Below are 16,406 nucleotides of genomic sequence, written 5' to 3' on the forward strand. Positions count from 1 at the left end.
GAGGAACTTCACATTTACATGGCTAACAGGTTTTGTTTTTTACTCTCATGGTTTTGTATGACATATAGTATTTCTTATTCCGGGATACGAAGGTAAGCCTATAACTATCACAGCATCTGAAGCCGTCTTACCCTACATCATCCTTCATAAGCCTTAGAGCTACAGGTTATGAGGTAACTCCCTACCCACGAAGCCATGATCCAATACCTGGATCAGATCGTCCAACCTCTCGATCACCATATCGGTATGCTCGTGCTCAGCCAGATGCGCGTTCACATCATTCACAAGCAATACCGTAGCCGCGCCGGCCCGTCTTCCGGCCGTCATGTCGTCGATGGAGTCGCCCACCATTATCAGCCCCGACGCATCACCCACCTCACTGATTTGTTCTCCCCGCCGTCCAACCGCAGCTTCCTTCTCCCGCGCGCTACTACTCCCACTGCTCTCCTCGCTAAGCACCTCCCGCACCTCGCCCTCGTCTCCCGGCCCCTCGACGGCCCGCACGAGGCCCCAGCTCCGCGCGATGTACAGCAGGCCGGCGGGATCGGGCTTCGGGGGGCGGAAGTCCCTGGTCACGATCGGGTGGAAGACGTGGCCGGCGAGGAACTTGCCCAGCAGGTGGGAGACGGGCGTGTCGAAGTTCCGCGTGCAGATGCCCTTGCGGACGCCCCGCGCGTCGAGGTACGCCATCAGGTCCGCGAGGCCCGGCTGCGCGATCTGCGACGCCATGGTGCGCTGCTCGATGGCGCGGACCGAGGCCATGGCCGCGTCCTGCTGCGCGCGCGTCGGGAGGGAGTAGATGTGCTCCAGGATGTCGACGTGCTTGGGGATGCGGAGGGCCGCGCGCATTTCGGAGAACATGTGGTTTTGGGGCAGGCTGGAGGTGTTAGTGAGAGGTATATATATATGTGTGTGTGTTATGGTGAGATATTTGTTCTAAGGGGCCCAACTCTTTGGCTATGATTAGGTATATATGCCCGGTTTATAATTTTTTAAAAAAATCCTCTCTTTTTCCAGAACGACTGTTTACAAAAGGCCTCATAATTCCAAACTCTTTTATGCGAAATTATAACGGCTTTTATTTAGTCCATCGATTCTTACTTTTGACTTGGAAGACATAACTGAGATGGATATGTTTTCCCCTTTCCCTCTTATTTTCCAACTTAGGTAACAGGTAGGTAGATATTATATGCAGTCATTTATTGTATCGTATAACTTACCACAGGGTCCCGTCCACATCGAATATTAACCCGTGCAACTTTGGCAAGTCATGATGCTGTCCACCGGCAACCTCTCTGAGAGGAGCAAACCGTCTCGATCGTAACGGGTATTGAGTCATGGTCATGGTTATGGTGCTAAAGCATAGCCTCTTATACATGGAAAATGATTTGTTATAACTTATACCAGATGTCCATAAAATTTGATATTTTGTCTTTGAAGAGTGCTTTATATATAAATTCCATATTAACAAGAGAGAACTTCGAGTTGAATGACATTTCAATTTGAGGTTGTGGTTAATGGTTCCTTGTGACGTATTTATGTACCTAACCTAGCTACCTCCTCTCAAGGATAGTATATGGTACTTGACAAGTTGTACCTTTTTTAACACTGATGTGGCTCGTGCGCGGGCCTATCACGTACCTAGCGCCATCACGAAACCAAAGCTCCAGTCTGGGGAAAGTTTAGCTGCCTTCTGGACACCTAAGCCCATTAAACCGTACTATAGGTTAGGTACTACATCCGACCTACCTAATACAATAGAACTATACAATACTTCGTACTTCGTCTGACAAACCATTAACCTTCACTAACATTCGCAATTCTTATTACACTCATTTTCACAAGAATTTGATTGTAGGACATACACCGAAAAATACCGAACACTTCGGGTTTATTCAGTAAAGGTCTAATTTACCAAAAAAATAAAATGGCTGACGAGGACAAGGCCAAGGCCGAGAAGCTGGCTGCGGCTAAAAAGAAGGTATGAGCTTGATGCCATTTACTACCCAAGGGCCTCTCATTTGGGAGTCAATTAGGTACTAAAACTCGATTTATATAGCTCGAGCAGAGGAAGAAGGCCATGGCGAAGAAAGGAGGGGCTACGAAACTACAAGACAAGGATAAGGACAAGGACAAGGACAAAGAAGAAACTACCACTGCCGCCGCCGAAGCTACGTCCGACTCAGCTCCCGCACAAGAGCCTGATGCTGCTGCTGCCGCCACTGCTTCTGCTGAAGATGTGCCAGCAGAGCCGCCAGTCTCTCCTACGACACCAAGCGCAACTTCGCTACCTCAGCAGTCTAAGCTCCGCTCTTCATCCTTCCGACAAGGCACCGTGTCTCCTACCGGTTTCCCTCTGAGCCCCGAAGGCGAAACCGCGCCCGATATATACCGGAAGCAAGTGGCGCGCATAGATGACCTAGAGAAGGAGAATAAGAGGCTCGCGAAAGAAGCCGGCGATGCGGAAAGGCGGTGGCAGAAAGCCGAAGAGGAGCTCGCTGACCTGCGGGAAGCCGATCGCGATGGCGAGGATAGCCAAGTTGAGAAGCTGGTATGGAAATCGTCCTGTTCATGTTGTCTATATCCCAAGTTGCCTAACAAATTACTACTACAGAAATCAGAGATTGCTGCCCTCCAACGCCAAAATTCACAATTGCAGTCCGCCGCTTCGAAGCGCCACGGTTCATCGCCTTCTATCTCCATGTCCTCTCCTCCAGCAGAACTCCAAGCCCAGCTCGCCTCCAAGTCCGCCACCATCGAAACCATGGAGCTCGAGATCTCGCGGCTGCGCGCCCAAGCCGAGCGCCAGGCCTCCGCAGGCGGCACCGACCGCGAGCAGATCACAGCTCTGGAGGAGAAGCTCGCGCGCTCCGAACAGGCCGCGATGAAAGCACAGCGCGAGCTCGCAGACATGAAGCGTAACCTCGATCGCACGACGGAGCGCGCCGTCAAAGAGGGTAGCGAGCGCACGAGCGCGGAGACCAAGCTGCGCACTCTCGAGCGGGAGGTCGAGGAGCTGAAGGGCGAAAAAGCGGACCTCGAGAAGAAAGTCGACGCGCTGGAGAAGAAGGTCGCCGCCCTGGGCACCCTGCACAAGGAGAACGACAGCCGGTCGCAGGCGCTGCGCAAGGACAAGGAACGCGCGGAGAAAGAGGCTCAGGACGCTAAGGCGAAGATCGAGAGCCTGGAGGCGGAGAACGCGCGCTTGCGCAAGAAGGACGCGGCTGAGGGGGGCGGTGACGACGACGGGGTTGACGAGCTGGAAGATGAGGAGCGGCAGCGCATGGAGAAGAAGATCCGCGACCTGGAGGGCGAGATATACGACCTGCGCCGCGGCATCTGGCACCAGCGACGCAGGGAGATGGAGCACGGCGCCGAGACCGACCCCGCCCTCCTGAGTCCCGGCGGAGGCGGTTTTACGAATATTGACCTGGGCGGGCCGGGATCGGCGCGGAAGCCGAGCCACAGGGGAGGAGGCATCGGGGATTTCTTGGCGAGCGGGATTAACGCGCTAACAGGCGGTACCGCGGCGGACGAGAAGGCGGGTGGGCATAACAACAATAATAACGGCGGCGGCGACGATGGGTTCCTGGACGACGACGGGGACGACCTGGAGTTCGACGAGGAGGCGTTCCGGAAGGCGCAGCAGGAGGAGGCGCAGAGGAGGCTGGAGAGGGTGCGGGAGCTGAAGCGCGGGCTGAAGAATTGGGAGGGGTGGAGGCTCGATCTGGTGGATGTTAGGAGAGGGGGTGGGGGATACGGCGCCGGGGAGGTTTTTGAAGTTTGAGACGTGAAGGCTTCAGGGGTTGAGGGTTGAGGATTGAGAAGTGCGAAGGTTTGGGTTTGTTTCCTGTGAGTGGCGGCGGTTGGGACCAATGATGGGGGTCTGACGGAGGAGTTGAGAATGGTGGTGGGTGGGTTCAGGGAACACGATATGAAATGTGACGCGACGCGAGATTCGCGCGTATGAGTAAAGTGAGGTTCGGTAATGACCTCGCGGACATAGACAATGGAATGCATGCTTGGTCATGATAGGTTTGACATGTGTGCCTTGAGTTTGTTTATTGTGAAGAGACTGAGATGCGTGATGCTCGACGACCTTATGAATCAAAAAGGAGACCATAGAATTCAGCTGTTTTATTACTTTAGATGGCTGTAACGGGTAAGCACTCTAATTCCTGGGTTGATAGCTTCGACCTTGGATCGTAGTAATTGACGATACTTCTGGCGCTGTGATGGATGTGAAATGAACTCGTCTAGAAGTACTATAAGATGGACTCGAGTTTTAAAGTATAACCAAGTATATATATCTAATTTTATACAATTTCTAGCAAACAGGTAAGTACCTAGGTAGTGTTATCACATCGTCATGTACAAGCTGTGTTCCTTTATCTCCTTGACATCCTCCCCTCCCCTCCCCCTTTCTTCTTCCAAGCACCCAAGTCTACCTAACATTAGGTACCTTACCTAGCACACATAATGAATTGCTGAGAGACGAGCAGCATTACATATAACGTTCGATAGGAAGATAGGATGTAGCTATATGTTAGGTAACTAGGTACCTAATCACTGGTCGAACTCGCCGGCGTAAAGAAGATCCCGCGGGTTCATCTGCTCCCAGACGGCCCGCAAGTCGAGCTCCTGCTCGCGACGAGCCACCGCCGTGCCGTTGCCTGCTAATTCCCTCTCGGACTCCTCGCGCGCGAGTTGCACTGCGTATCCCACCCACGTTAGCATATATAGGTATTTTTCACTCCCTAAGATCCAACACGATAACAGAACGAGAAAAATAAGTTGGGGGGATCTAAGGTTAGGTTAGGTTGGGTTGGGTTAGATTTGGTTCACTTACCATGCAGATAAACAGCAGTCCGCTTCCCCGTGAACAGCGCGTGCGGCACGTTCGTCACGTTGTCCGCGTTCGCGTCGCCGATGGCGTACACGCCGGGCACGTTGGTCGCGAGCCCCCGCGCGTTGTCGGCCGCCATCCGGCCGCCGTACAGCGCGACGCCGAGCCGCGCGCCCACGTCGGACCGCTGCTCGTCCGGGAAGCTCGTGAAGAAGGCCGCGCGCTCGGCCGGCGCGCCCTCCGCGAAGTCCACCCGGAACAGGTCCTTCTCCGGCGCCGTCGGCAGGCTCGGGTCCGCGGGCGGGTCCCCGCCGTCCTTCAGCCGCTTGATGCTGGCGATCGTGCGGTTCTCCACCGTCACGTTGTGGATCCGTAGGTACTTCTCCCAGCTGGGGAAGCTCTTCTCGGCGGCGGCGCGCCCCTCGGGGGTGTCGGTGCCGTTTACGAAGGCGATGATGTCCGAGTTGAGCGTCGAGATCTCGCGGACCAGGCCCGCGGCTTCTTCGATGGGGCCGAGGAGGCCGAGGGCTTGGTCGGCGTGCTCGTGGCCGTCGCACCACGGGCACCAGAAGATGCCCTTGCCCCAGTTCTCCCGCAGGCCCGGGGTGTCGGGCAGGATATCGCGGAGCCCGGTCGCGAGGATGACCTTCTTCGCGGTCACGATGCCGTCCGTCCCGTTAAAGAAGGACGTCGCGACGTTGAACTGCGTGTTGTTGTTCAGCGCCTCGATGTTGGTGACTGTGCCGTTGATCGCGGATGCGGTGTCGTAGTGGGCGATCTGCTGCCGGGCTGCCCAGCGGTAGTACGCGGGTGTGACTCCTGTTGCGACGTCAGTCCTACCAAGGTAACACAGCCTGTGACGCGGCAGCTATAACTCACCGTCGAAGCCAATGACATCGTGCATATGCCTGGTCGGACCATTGCGATATTCTCCCGAGTCGATCAACAGGACATTCCTGCGTACGCGAGCGAGACCGCTCAAAGCGCTCAGGCCGGACGGGCCACCTCCGATAATAACAGCATCGTAGGGGGAGCTGGCGCGAGGTTCAAGTGACGAAGCTCCGGCGAGGGAGAATAGCGGCAGAGCGCTCAAGGCAAGTATGTTCTTCATGATTGCTTGATATCGTTAGGGTACCTTAGGTAGGTAGGTATGTAAAGGAATAAGTCAACGCCTGAAACTCCTTGAAACCTAGCCTAGTTGACGAACCGCAAGAAAAGCTATATAGAAAAACTATGTTGCCTCTTCTTCTACTGAAGAGCAGAAAGAAAGGCGTGGGAAACACGCGGCTTTATAGCTTAGAGGTAGGTAGCTTCATAGAAGCGGTTTCGTATACGTACGTACCGGCGGGTATACGAAAAACACCTGCAAGTTCTCGGACAACGTCGAGCGTGCGCTCCCCTGGCAGATGATCCCTACCGAATATTCCTATAAATGGTAAGACAGGGCAAGTTTAGGTCACTTGGCAGATCACGACATTTTTCGTGTTTACCATGCACCGTAACGACAGCTTTTGGAGTCCACGGTCCGTGGGCAACGCTTCAGCCCTTTCTCCCTCTTTGCCTCTCCATTCAAAGGGCAGGAATCGCCCCAAAATTAACTCTAACTTACCTAGGTACTAGGTACTAGGTAGCTATTTTACGCTGCGCCGGTCTATGCATCATTACCTAAGGTTATGTTCAAGCACCCCCCCTTTGAATACTACCTACCCACGGCGTAAGGGTTTGGGGGCAGGGACAAAGACCAAGACCAAGGCCAACAGACGTGACCATTTGACGTCTTGAAAACCTCACTGACACCGGAGTCAAATGGTGATATCTTGGTGCTATTTTTTATTTTCGGTGCGTTTGCCATTTTACTTAAATGATATATAATTAGCTTCGTCCCTCCCTTCAAGCCATGATGCCAAATATACCTAGACAGAAAGAAAGTGTGATGAAAAGTCAGTAGAGTTATCATATTTCAGCTATTTAGCGTCATACGAGATCGAGATTTCATGTTTGTTATTGCTGCAAGATGACGAGGTTTAATATCTTGGGGAGGGGATGATCGTCACAACTATTTGGTAATAACTGTTTAGGTATTTTGGTTAGCTTTTCTTTTATCACTCCGAGATGCAGGATCAGGTACAAGAATAAAAAGATGATATTTTACGTACAATACCAAGATTTATTAGGCCTGTTAGCCCAAATTAAGGTTAAGAGAGCTCCCTAATATAGCGGGATCTAGCCGCCTTGGCTCGAGGCGCGATGGCGCGTTCTAAAAACTGTACGGAATACATAGTACTATGCTTACCCATAACACCATAGTAGATTACACAATATTTCGTATTTCAGCTGTCAACAGTCAATAATGGATCCAAGACACTTTTCAAATGCCGGTGACCCCAATGCACGGGAACCTGCAGATCAACTGACGGGTGTCACCAACGCTACTGCCGGGCCCTGTTTTTGTTTACGTACTAGTACAACACATAGTACTCTTGGTCGTGACTATTGATTTTAACTATTAGCTGAACTGCTAGATGAGAGGCCAAAAACACATCTAGCTTAGGTAGCTTCATGAAATTTCAACAGCTGGAAAACCCCGGAAAATCGCATCGTGCATCACGCTAACGCCGCAGGTCTAAATATAAATAATAATATACTACCTAGTTGATTCCTTTTATCCCCAGATTGTGCCCGACAAGGCAGGTCGAAGCCTCGCGAATAATAGGATCGGATTGCACAATAGTCTCATTTCCTAACTTCTAAGTTGCCTAACCTGGTACCTAAGAAATCGAAGTTATTTTCTTTAAACTTTTTGACTCTTGTCTTTTGTCTTTTGCTTAAGCACTTGAGGTTATGTATGATCTGATAATCACAGATGTAGTTGATGTAGTTGCTTCAATAGACAAAGTCCTATTACAGAGACGACGACACGTATAGAATATGAAAGCTACCTAGGTACCTAGCCTAGGTACTACCTATCTACTATTGTACAATATAACACTTCAACTATTCAGCCAAACCCACTTCCATCACCGCCATCGCGCTTCCAGGAGGCTGTTTCCACCCGAGCAGCCGTAGCTTCGGCTCCGCGCTCTCGAACAGTTCTTCCCAGTCGCCCAAGTTCCTCTCCTGGCTATTGAACGCCTGCGCCATGGAAAGATCTCTCACGCGCAGCATCGCCTCCTGGGTGCGCTCGATCGTGCCGGGGGCAGGCAAGATGATATCCATGATGACGATGCGCGCGCTTCCCGGCCTCTCCTTCTCCTCTTTCCTGTTCCTCAGCGCCTCCCCTAGCTGCGAGAGGATCTCGCGCGCCCGGTCGGCCGGCCAGTCGTGCAGGATCTTCCGCAGGAAGTACACGTCGGGCGCGGGATGCTGCGGGGGCTGCGGGTCGAAGAAGCTGTGCGCTTGGAACTGCACGCGCGAGGCGATGGCGTCGGGGAGGTCCGCGAGCGTCGAGGATAGCGCTTCGACGGCCTCCGGGAGGTCCTGGACCGTGAATTTGAATCCGGGGTGGGCTTTTGCGAGAGCCACGGATACGAATCCGTTCGACCCGCCGACCTTTCCGATAGGATTAGTTGTTAGTATCAGGTACAGTATTAGATGAATTAATTTACTTTCTCGCAAGAATATGATGGTAACTTACATCGACGATGTGTGCGTCATCGTCTAATCCCGCCCAATCGAACCCGTCCAGCACGTGCTCCAGCCTCATCCCTTCGCTCAGCCCCTGGCCCTGCATGTACCTGCTGAACAGGTCGACCATGCCCGGGACGTCCTTGAGGTACTCGAAGAAGGTCTTGGTCGTGCCGCCGAACACGTTCCACGCCGTCTGGTCCAGGGCCCTGGACTCGCCCCACTTCTCCGTCGCCTCCGTCATCGCCTGCGTCGCCGGCGCCCCGTACTCCGTGATGAAGACGGCCCAGTCGCGGAGGAGCGCGTCCGTCGCGAAGCGCAGGGACAGCGGGCTGTGGGCTACGTGTCCCGGGTCCGGCTCGGCGAACAGACCCGCCGTCATGGCCATCCGCGCCACGGATTGCAGACGGCCCAGGGGCACGGAGGCGAGCGAGGCGAGGGTCGCGTATGCTATGGGCTTGGAGTCCGCGGGGACGTGGGTGAAGATTTTGAAGTGAAGGAGCCACCGGAGACAGGAGAGGGCATTGTACTACAATAGCGAGGAAGTGCGGTTAGTCTTAGGTCTTATGGGTATCAGGAGACGAAGCATCGTGGATCCGTACTTGGATTTGATACTGCTCGAGGAGGTCCGCAGGCCCCCTGGCGCGAACCTGGATTTCTTGGGTGATTTCGAGGAGTTCTCGACGGGCCTTCTTCAGCTCGGGGGATTGGCCTTCCAACTGGAAGAGGACTTGGCCGGTAGACTGAGGTGCCAGGCTTTCCACTTTCTCAGCCTTGGCAAGAAGCTGCTGTGTAAGCTCAGACAGAGAGGTCGACGTCATGGTGGCGAAGAGAGCTGTTTGAAACTATCTGTTGCGTAAGTAGAAGATATCTTATGGGTTTGATTGCACTGCTTCGACAAAATATATCACGACATTGCTTCGACTACCTACGGTATATATAACGGATGCCGGATCTTATGTGACGCTCTGTTCAGGGACCTATGTTGCTCACCCAAGCCCAGGCATCACATCCTCCCGGCAATCCTCAACCAACAGATAATACCTAGTTCGTACGAAAATGTAACTTGGGATTTGAAGCTTTTGCACGTCGGGTAATATTTGCGTAGGATTTACATGTGGTTACTCGTACGAGCAGCCCCAGTAGTACATGGCTGTGTGAGAGCTGAGGAAAGTTCTACGGGGTTAGGATCAATGCCGTATGTCGTCAGTCTTGCTAGTCCTTATAGGCTATAGACAGCCAACCGTGAGGCATCCTCTAATCCTCACTCTTGAGATTATTGGTACATCTATTAGGTAGAACATTTTTCTTCTACTAGATCGATGTCTAGTTGGATAGGTAGTTTTGGTAGACTACCTACCTATGTACCTAATACTTGATTAGACTTGCCAAACCCCTAGGCAGTGAGAGATCGCGAAATAAGTTCCCTCTCTAGGTACCTGTTATGTTACTTGGTTGGCTTCAAGCTTTTACTCTTGGAGAAATTGAAATACATCCTTACTCTATGTTCATACCCCTCACAAAATAGTAGAGTTGCGCCAAGTTCGTCTAGTTGAGATGTTCTGACATGTCATCGCTATTAGGATTCTAGTTGGGGCATCCGAGACTAAAGATGCTTCCAACGTTTGTATACCTAACCAACAGCTCTGACAGTTACAATAGGATTCTTCGGAAAACAATGAAGTTAATTCCTTGTCTTCTTGTCCTATCCCGTTGTAACTACCTCTCACTCTGTCAGAAATAGCATCATACTTCTCATATTCCTTCCTGGCTTGATGTTGTGGCGCTACTCTGGAACGATTTTATAAGATACAGTCACACTCAACTAGCGACTGCGACTTAACGTATAAGTATTTTATATGGTGGCACTGGTTCTTCGTAAGTCTAACCCTAAGCACCTCATCGGGGAGTTAACTCATTCAAGTTAGTCCCAACATGCATAAAGTCCTCGAACCAACATTACTTTCCCCCGTAATATCAGACTTGCGGGCTCAACCTTAACTGTGGTTAGCTATCTAGTTTTATAAGCTGACATCGGAGCTATCTGAACACGTGTTGCCAAGATCTGTCTATGTAAGATCTGGCGAGCTAGCTTCCTAGGACAATGAAGTCTTAGTCAACGTCGTTGGCTACGGTGTATCGTTGGTGAAAATAGCACTGCGTTAATTAAAAAGGCGCTACTCAGATAATCGATGAATGTTTCCTGGAAAGATGTTGCTGTACATACTGTTACACGCTCCTTTTCTGCCATCATAACCAAAGCCGATCCGTAAGAATACCCATAATTCTTAGCTGAATCGACAGCGCTGATCACTCGCTTTGGAGTTAATATATTTTCTCCAAGGTTTTTACAGGTAGTGGGTTTCTAGAAATGAATCATGCCGTTAGATCAGGTATTACGCCTATCCTGTGTGTAGAATTTCTCGAACGGCGTAGTTATCACTAGCGATATAGTTCTTTGCAAGATTAGTACCTACACGGCAAAATGACTGCCGCCACGGTAACCATCAGCTTATAGGTATAAATACATAAGACAATACAAGTAACCTAAGCTGAATCCTTTTACTTCGTGTTATGGGCGGTCTCGCTTGGAAAGTCCTCGAGTAAGAAAAGTAGGCAGAGGAAAGGGTTCTCGGTAGTAAGCTTGAAGGGGCTAAAATGTTTCGAAGGATATATAGAACTCAGGCTGTAGTTATCTTAGGTAGTTTCCCCAACACATAATAATTCTTCTGCACAAGGTGGATCTCGGATCGTTGGATAATAGGTTAAAGACTCAAGATAATAGGCTACAGAGATTACACAGATCTGAAACGTGCGGTAAGCAGTAAGCTGAACGATCATCGAGAGATCATAGGCCGCCTTACTACTCTGACGACACAGTCCTTGGGGGTTATCTGTCCTAATTACCAAGTGTCTCCAACACTTCCCCCGCCGATCATCTGACGGAGCTATCGGGACCCGAAAACCCGGAGTTACCGGCTGTTAAGCACGGAAATCAAGAAGTGGTGGTCATGAGTGTCAGCCATATCTTACCTAGCAATTCTGATATCATAGTAGTACTTGTGCCAAGGCCGCATGGCATCACCACGGCGGTGGCGGCCGAAACGGCGTATAAGTACGGCCCTAGGCTAAATATTTCGAGGCGTGCTTTTCTAGGAGCCCTCGTCCGCGCCGCCGTAAGCTTCTAGAATAAGATCTCCAAGTATTCGTTAGTCATGAAGGACTATTGCTGATGGCTGAATCTTACCCGCCAAGCTTCCTGAGCGCGGCGCGTATGGTTCTTCTTTACGGTCTGATCGAGTTTACGTGATAATTACCTAGGTACGAAATTTCGAAAAGTTTCTATCTCTAAATATTATATGAGGTACTTAGGTAGGCTGTGCATCTACAGCATAGTGTCACTTAATAAGGCTCAAGTCGTTGAAACTCTTGAGGTGTTTGCTTGAACTCATGATATACCCCAAGCTTAAATTAAAGGTATCGCACCAGAAAAAGCTTTGATATTTCTTATGTAGAAGACATACACATAAGGTACCAAGGTAGAATGTTCATTTGAATGCTTTTTCTTTTCTTTTCTTTTCTTTTTTTTTTTTTTTTTTTGTTTAAACACGAAGTATGAGAGTCATAAATTTGAAGTCCTTGAGTGGTTTACAGTGGTACTAGGTAGCGCAACAATCTATAATTCTTTAAAATTCAAAAGCCTTAGCTACCTCCTAGTACATAGCTGCAAATGAGCAAGAAGGAAACGTCGTATTATCTTATAGAAACAGCAACAAAGCAGGTTATCACTAAGAGATCAATCTTCATACAGAATAACTCCGGTCTCCCTAATAGCGTGCAACTCTTCAGCTGACAACTCATCCCGCTCTTCTTTGACTTCTTCAAGTCTAGGAATCATGTATTCTTCCATGAACCGGCTTAGCGGAACGTTCAGCTCCTGGAATCTCTTCTCAAACTCGTCTACCAGCGTTTCTAGCCGCTTCGCCAGGTATCGTTCTTCCTCTCGTATCTCTTGGATCTCGCCTATATCCAACACATGAACTAAGTTGCAGCCTTGTTCTAGTTCGGGCGAATCGTCAAGGTGACAGCATGTATGACGCATCCCAAGACTCCAGTGCGTAATGAGACGGATGTATTCTAATGAGACCTTGGATTTATTCTCTTCGGATATCACTGGCTCGCCACATCGTATTACCCTGAGAGTTTCGTTGATATCACCATTATCCCTATAATACCTAATCTGTTCCAAAATAGCAATGAGAAACTTGGAAGTCGGAGTGCACCCGTGGGCTGCGCAGTAACAAATGCAGGAGTCTGTCGTGTCGTCCCCAAAGAAGGAAGAAAGTACCGGCTGGTTTGCTGTGAAGATTTGACCAGGGTCTTCGTACTCAGAAATATATGTTAATTTACGACCCAGCCTGAACATGAGAAAGTGGATAGGTGGTCTCGGTGGGCTGACATAAGTCGTGATGCCAGTTTTCACAGCGTCATGAGCAGGAGAAATATCAGGGGGGATATCAACTGGTGTATGGAAGTCAGCCCCGTGATTTTTAAACCAGACAATAAGTTCCAAAATGTAATCCTCGTAAGCTGGAGCTGTTAAAATTTGTATCATCAACGGAGTGTATCCTTGTAACCTGGAGTTTATGTTGCAGAAGCCGACTTCGAAGAGCTTTCGAGCTATGCGGGCGGTTAAATACTCCCAATGGTATACTGAACCGGGTTTTAGGAACTCGTAGGCCGTGGATATGGGAGCATGTTGTCGCCTTAGCGCTTCTACGACGGCGAATGCTTTATCGTCAAGAAGCCTCTCGTTCCGCAATTGAAGTTCTTCAATAGTATCCTTAGGAAGATACTGTAAGGCTATTCGTAACAAGTCTCTTCGCTGCCGTGCCAGTGATTCAACCACGACATGCATTATTTTCTCGGCTGGTTCACCCTGCTCTATTAATAGCTTAGACAAATAGGAGAATGTCTCTGGATCAATGCTTGCACCTGCATTGAGCAACAAAGCTACAGAATTAAGCTCTCCCAGATTTATCGCGTAATGAAGAGGACTGTTATATCCGTCGAAGCCGTTAATTATCGATTGGATGGGTTCTCCTGCATTTTCGATCAAGAGAGAAAGCCCCTCAGGCCAAGGGACCGCGAAGTGGAGCGTGGTTAGTTTCGGGCCAGCATTGTAATCTATGAGAGAATGATTACTTCTAAGAAGGTCCAGAATGTCGGGCTTGCAGCGACGAAGAACTAGGCGGGTCAGGTCGTTACACTTAATCACTACAACATCGTTAGTTCGACCGCGACCAAATAAAGAAAGCTTACGGCAGCTCACATTCACATAGTTCAGGATTTCTCCATCTTAATATATTCACGACCTGGTAATCACTTAACCGATCAAATGGAGCAGGTTCCGTTTCAAGGATTCCCATAAAATGGGTTAGTATTAAGCTGGAGGGATTCGTTCCACGCCCAGTTCGGACGATGCAAGCAAGAGGCGTGCTATAGGAAGATTAGTCTAGGCTTTATAGCTCTTCTTTTTGACAAATTTAACCCACCCAAATATTGAATCGTCATCTATAGGCACGCCCAACTCTTTCAACGCGACTACGAATTGGATAATGGGGCGGGTCTTTTCATACGATTTAGCCGATATTAAAAAGACGTAACAATCTACAAGAAACCTCTAAGTGGCAGTTATTCGTTAGTTGCTTCCAGCAGTAGGAGTAGAAGATAGAGTGCAGGCTGAATAGACAAACATGTATCAAGTTTGAGCCATCTTCTCTAACATCTGTTGGCCATCCTTCACCATTCATAAATATCAGTTTCAGTCTAACCAAGCAATCCCTAAACAATTCTTCCATGTCCTGTACATGACGGTACAAGTCAAAGCTAATTTTTTCCATTGTAGTGAATGCCGGCGAGGACCGCGGCACAGTCATCCGAACCGTCATATTTGGATAGACACGCCAGTCGCGAGCCCAATTCATTCGAGCATACTCGAACCTGCATGCTACAGTGACCGCCCGGCGAAAGACTCGAAAACTTCTGTTGAAAGTCCAACTGTCGTATTGTTTCAAGGAATATACGCAACCGTCTTGATGTTGTTTGGTCGAACGGCGCTTTTGCATCTTTGAACAGGTGCAAAGAGAGTCGAAAATGCTGCGCTCGGACATCCCGAGATTCATCTTCTCCCTGGCGCTTCGTCTGATCCAACGGCAGTCAGCATTGCTTGAATTGAGGACCTCCTCTGGTTTATCAACCTCAGCGCTCGCAGATAAGGCCCTGGTGAAGAACTCTTGCTGATTTTGCTCCAAGACTCTGAGTCGATGATCCATGTATTGCCTGAACGACGAAAATTGATTTTCTTGAGTCACGGTGATTAGGGAGACTTGGTTAGATAGGGCACTGTGGTTGTTCTCCAAATATGAGATTAAATGCGTCTCAGTTTCTCCAAGGCTATGCTGAAAGGACGATTCTAGTTGATTGCGATTTCCGTCTAGGGATGACATCAAATGCACCTCGGTCTCTCCAAGGTCACGCCGGAAGGATGATTCCAGATGGTTAGCAGTAGTATGTATCGCGCTGGTCACTACTTGCTGCACATTCGATAGAGAAGACTGAACTTCTCTTCCGACCGTTTCTACCGAAAGTGTTATCTTGGCAGATTCCGAAACGGCGACACTTCTTATGTCCCGCGTAGCGTCCCTGTAACGTATTTATCAATGACCAGAACTCTCAGTATCAGGTGTTTATCATATGTTAGTTTAGGTAGGTAGGTACCTACAGATTAACCAACTGCATAAATCCCAGCAGTCTAGCATGGAATTCTCGTAAGCGAGATCGGAGATCGTCGAGTTTGGCCTTGTCGAAAGGGTATTTCAACCGCTTTAACGGCTTCCACCTAGGCTTCGGGTGGGAGGTGTACTTCGAATTCAATCGCTTGACCTCGTTCAGACATGCATCGCAGGCGTCGCGACATTTTTGCAAAGAGGTATCGATGTCTCCGGGAAGAGTTTGCGGCGCTGTGGTTCGGTCATGGATCGAGCTGAGGAACGACTCTAGCTCCTCAGCGTGGTGCTTTAACTGAGCGAAGTCCGCCTCCCGGGATCGATATGATTCGCAGTACTTGATGATCCCACCAGCAGTAGTTAGTCCCAAGGAGATGAACCCAACAACTCCTGAGGAAATAGAAAATGGATCCATCGTGGCAGCTATTGTGGTTGACTGTAAAAATAATGACAAGAAGAGGGGAGGGGGAAGACGAGCTTGCATTGCAAGGCTCTGGGTCCTAAGGTAGGATAGGTAGGTAGGTAGAGGTAGGTATTTACGCCCGATATCTGACTTCTAAGCCACAACCGCCCAATGCAACGCCGCCATGTAATTCGCCAAAGATGCATAATATATAGGTACATATGTTGCGTAACATCGGTTTAGTGCCTTTGCCATAAGGCAGATTTAAAAGACTCGAGAACAACTGTCTACCTAGGTAGATACGTCGACGCAGCACCCCCTAAGGGAGTGCTACACTTTACTTATGAAAAGGGGCAGTGATTAGTACACCAATAAGAGGTAATCCCGACCCTTGTCGATGCTAGAAGAGAAAAAGAAATGATGAAATTTTATGAATACTTGAGAATACTTCGAAACGCGTAGAAATTGCACATCTTGAGGAGTACCTCATATTACATCCTTACCTGTCTTGCCCATTTCCTCGATCAAAACGCAGAACCCCCTTAAGGGCGCTGGGTCGAATATATGTAGACACCACTAGGAAGTCATCTCCTAGGGGACTTCAATCCCAAGCTATCTCCTCAGGGGTGAAAAAGGCTACAGTACGTAAAGCTTCGAATAATCCGATTGGCCCGGTCTCTTGTACTACTCTTAAGATGACTGGAGGATTTTTAAAGCCTCCATTTGTTGGGATAAGTCGGACGTG

General features: G+C 49.6%; 5 protein-coding genes across 5 annotated transcripts; 1 reads left to right on the top strand and 4 right to left on the bottom strand.

Annotated features, from left to right (window-relative positions):
- Positions 1-7: 7 nt before the first annotated feature.
- Positions 8-1,519, bottom strand: F4812DRAFT_428018 (HAD-like protein). The gene is made up of 2 exons (XM_047934151.1): positions 1,221-1,519; positions 8-877 (listed from the first exon to the last, which is right to left on the bottom strand). Exons 1-2 carry the CDS (start codon positions 1,376-1,378, stop codon positions 160-162), a joined length of 876 nt encoding a protein of 291 aa, XP_047790202.1. The 5' UTR covers positions 1,379-1,519; the 3' UTR covers positions 8-159.
- Positions 1,520-1,679: 160 nt separating this feature from the next.
- Positions 1,680-4,043, top strand: F4812DRAFT_428020 (uncharacterized protein). The gene is made up of 3 exons (XM_047934152.1): positions 1,680-1,981; positions 2,060-2,551; positions 2,615-4,043. Exons 1-3 carry the CDS (start codon positions 1,928-1,930, stop codon positions 3,785-3,787), a joined length of 1,719 nt encoding a protein of 572 aa, XP_047790203.1. The 5' UTR covers positions 1,680-1,927; the 3' UTR covers positions 3,788-4,043.
- Positions 4,044-4,299: 256 nt separating this feature from the next.
- Positions 4,300-6,001, bottom strand: F4812DRAFT_428021 (FAD/NAD(P)-binding domain-containing protein). The gene is made up of 3 exons (XM_047934153.1): positions 5,726-6,001; positions 4,850-5,665; positions 4,300-4,712 (listed from the first exon to the last, which is right to left on the bottom strand). Exons 1-3 carry the CDS (start codon positions 5,955-5,957, stop codon positions 4,567-4,569), a joined length of 1,194 nt encoding a protein of 397 aa, XP_047790204.1. The 5' UTR covers positions 5,958-6,001; the 3' UTR covers positions 4,300-4,566.
- Positions 6,002-7,840: 1,839 nt separating this feature from the next.
- F4812DRAFT_459171 (S-adenosyl-L-methionine-dependent methyltransferase) lies at positions 7,841-9,291 on the bottom strand (the record flags this gene model as incomplete). Its single annotated transcript, XM_047937494.1, has 3 exons — positions 7,841-8,395; positions 8,481-8,999; positions 9,073-9,291. The coding sequence occupies 3 exons, from the start codon at positions 9,289-9,291 to the stop codon at positions 7,841-7,843; spliced, it is 1,293 nt and encodes a 430-aa protein (XP_047790205.1).
- Positions 9,292-12,266: 2,975 nt separating this feature from the next.
- On the bottom strand, positions 12,267-15,673 carry F4812DRAFT_459172 (uncharacterized protein; the record flags this gene model as incomplete). Its single annotated transcript, XM_047937495.1, has 5 exons — positions 12,267-13,747; positions 13,803-13,969; positions 14,026-14,153; positions 14,227-15,175; positions 15,255-15,673. The coding sequence occupies 5 exons, from the start codon at positions 15,671-15,673 to the stop codon at positions 12,267-12,269; spliced, it is 3,144 nt and encodes a 1,047-aa protein (XP_047790206.1).
- Between the last annotated feature and the right edge of the window lie 733 nt (positions 15,674-16,406).

Source organism: Daldinia caldariorum (assembly GCF_022478825.1).
Source record: "Daldinia caldariorum strain CBS 122874 unplaced genomic scaffold F4812scaffold_8, whole genome shotgun sequence".
Classification (NCBI taxonomy): Eukaryota; Fungi; Ascomycota; class Sordariomycetes; order Xylariales; family Hypoxylaceae; genus Daldinia; species Daldinia caldariorum.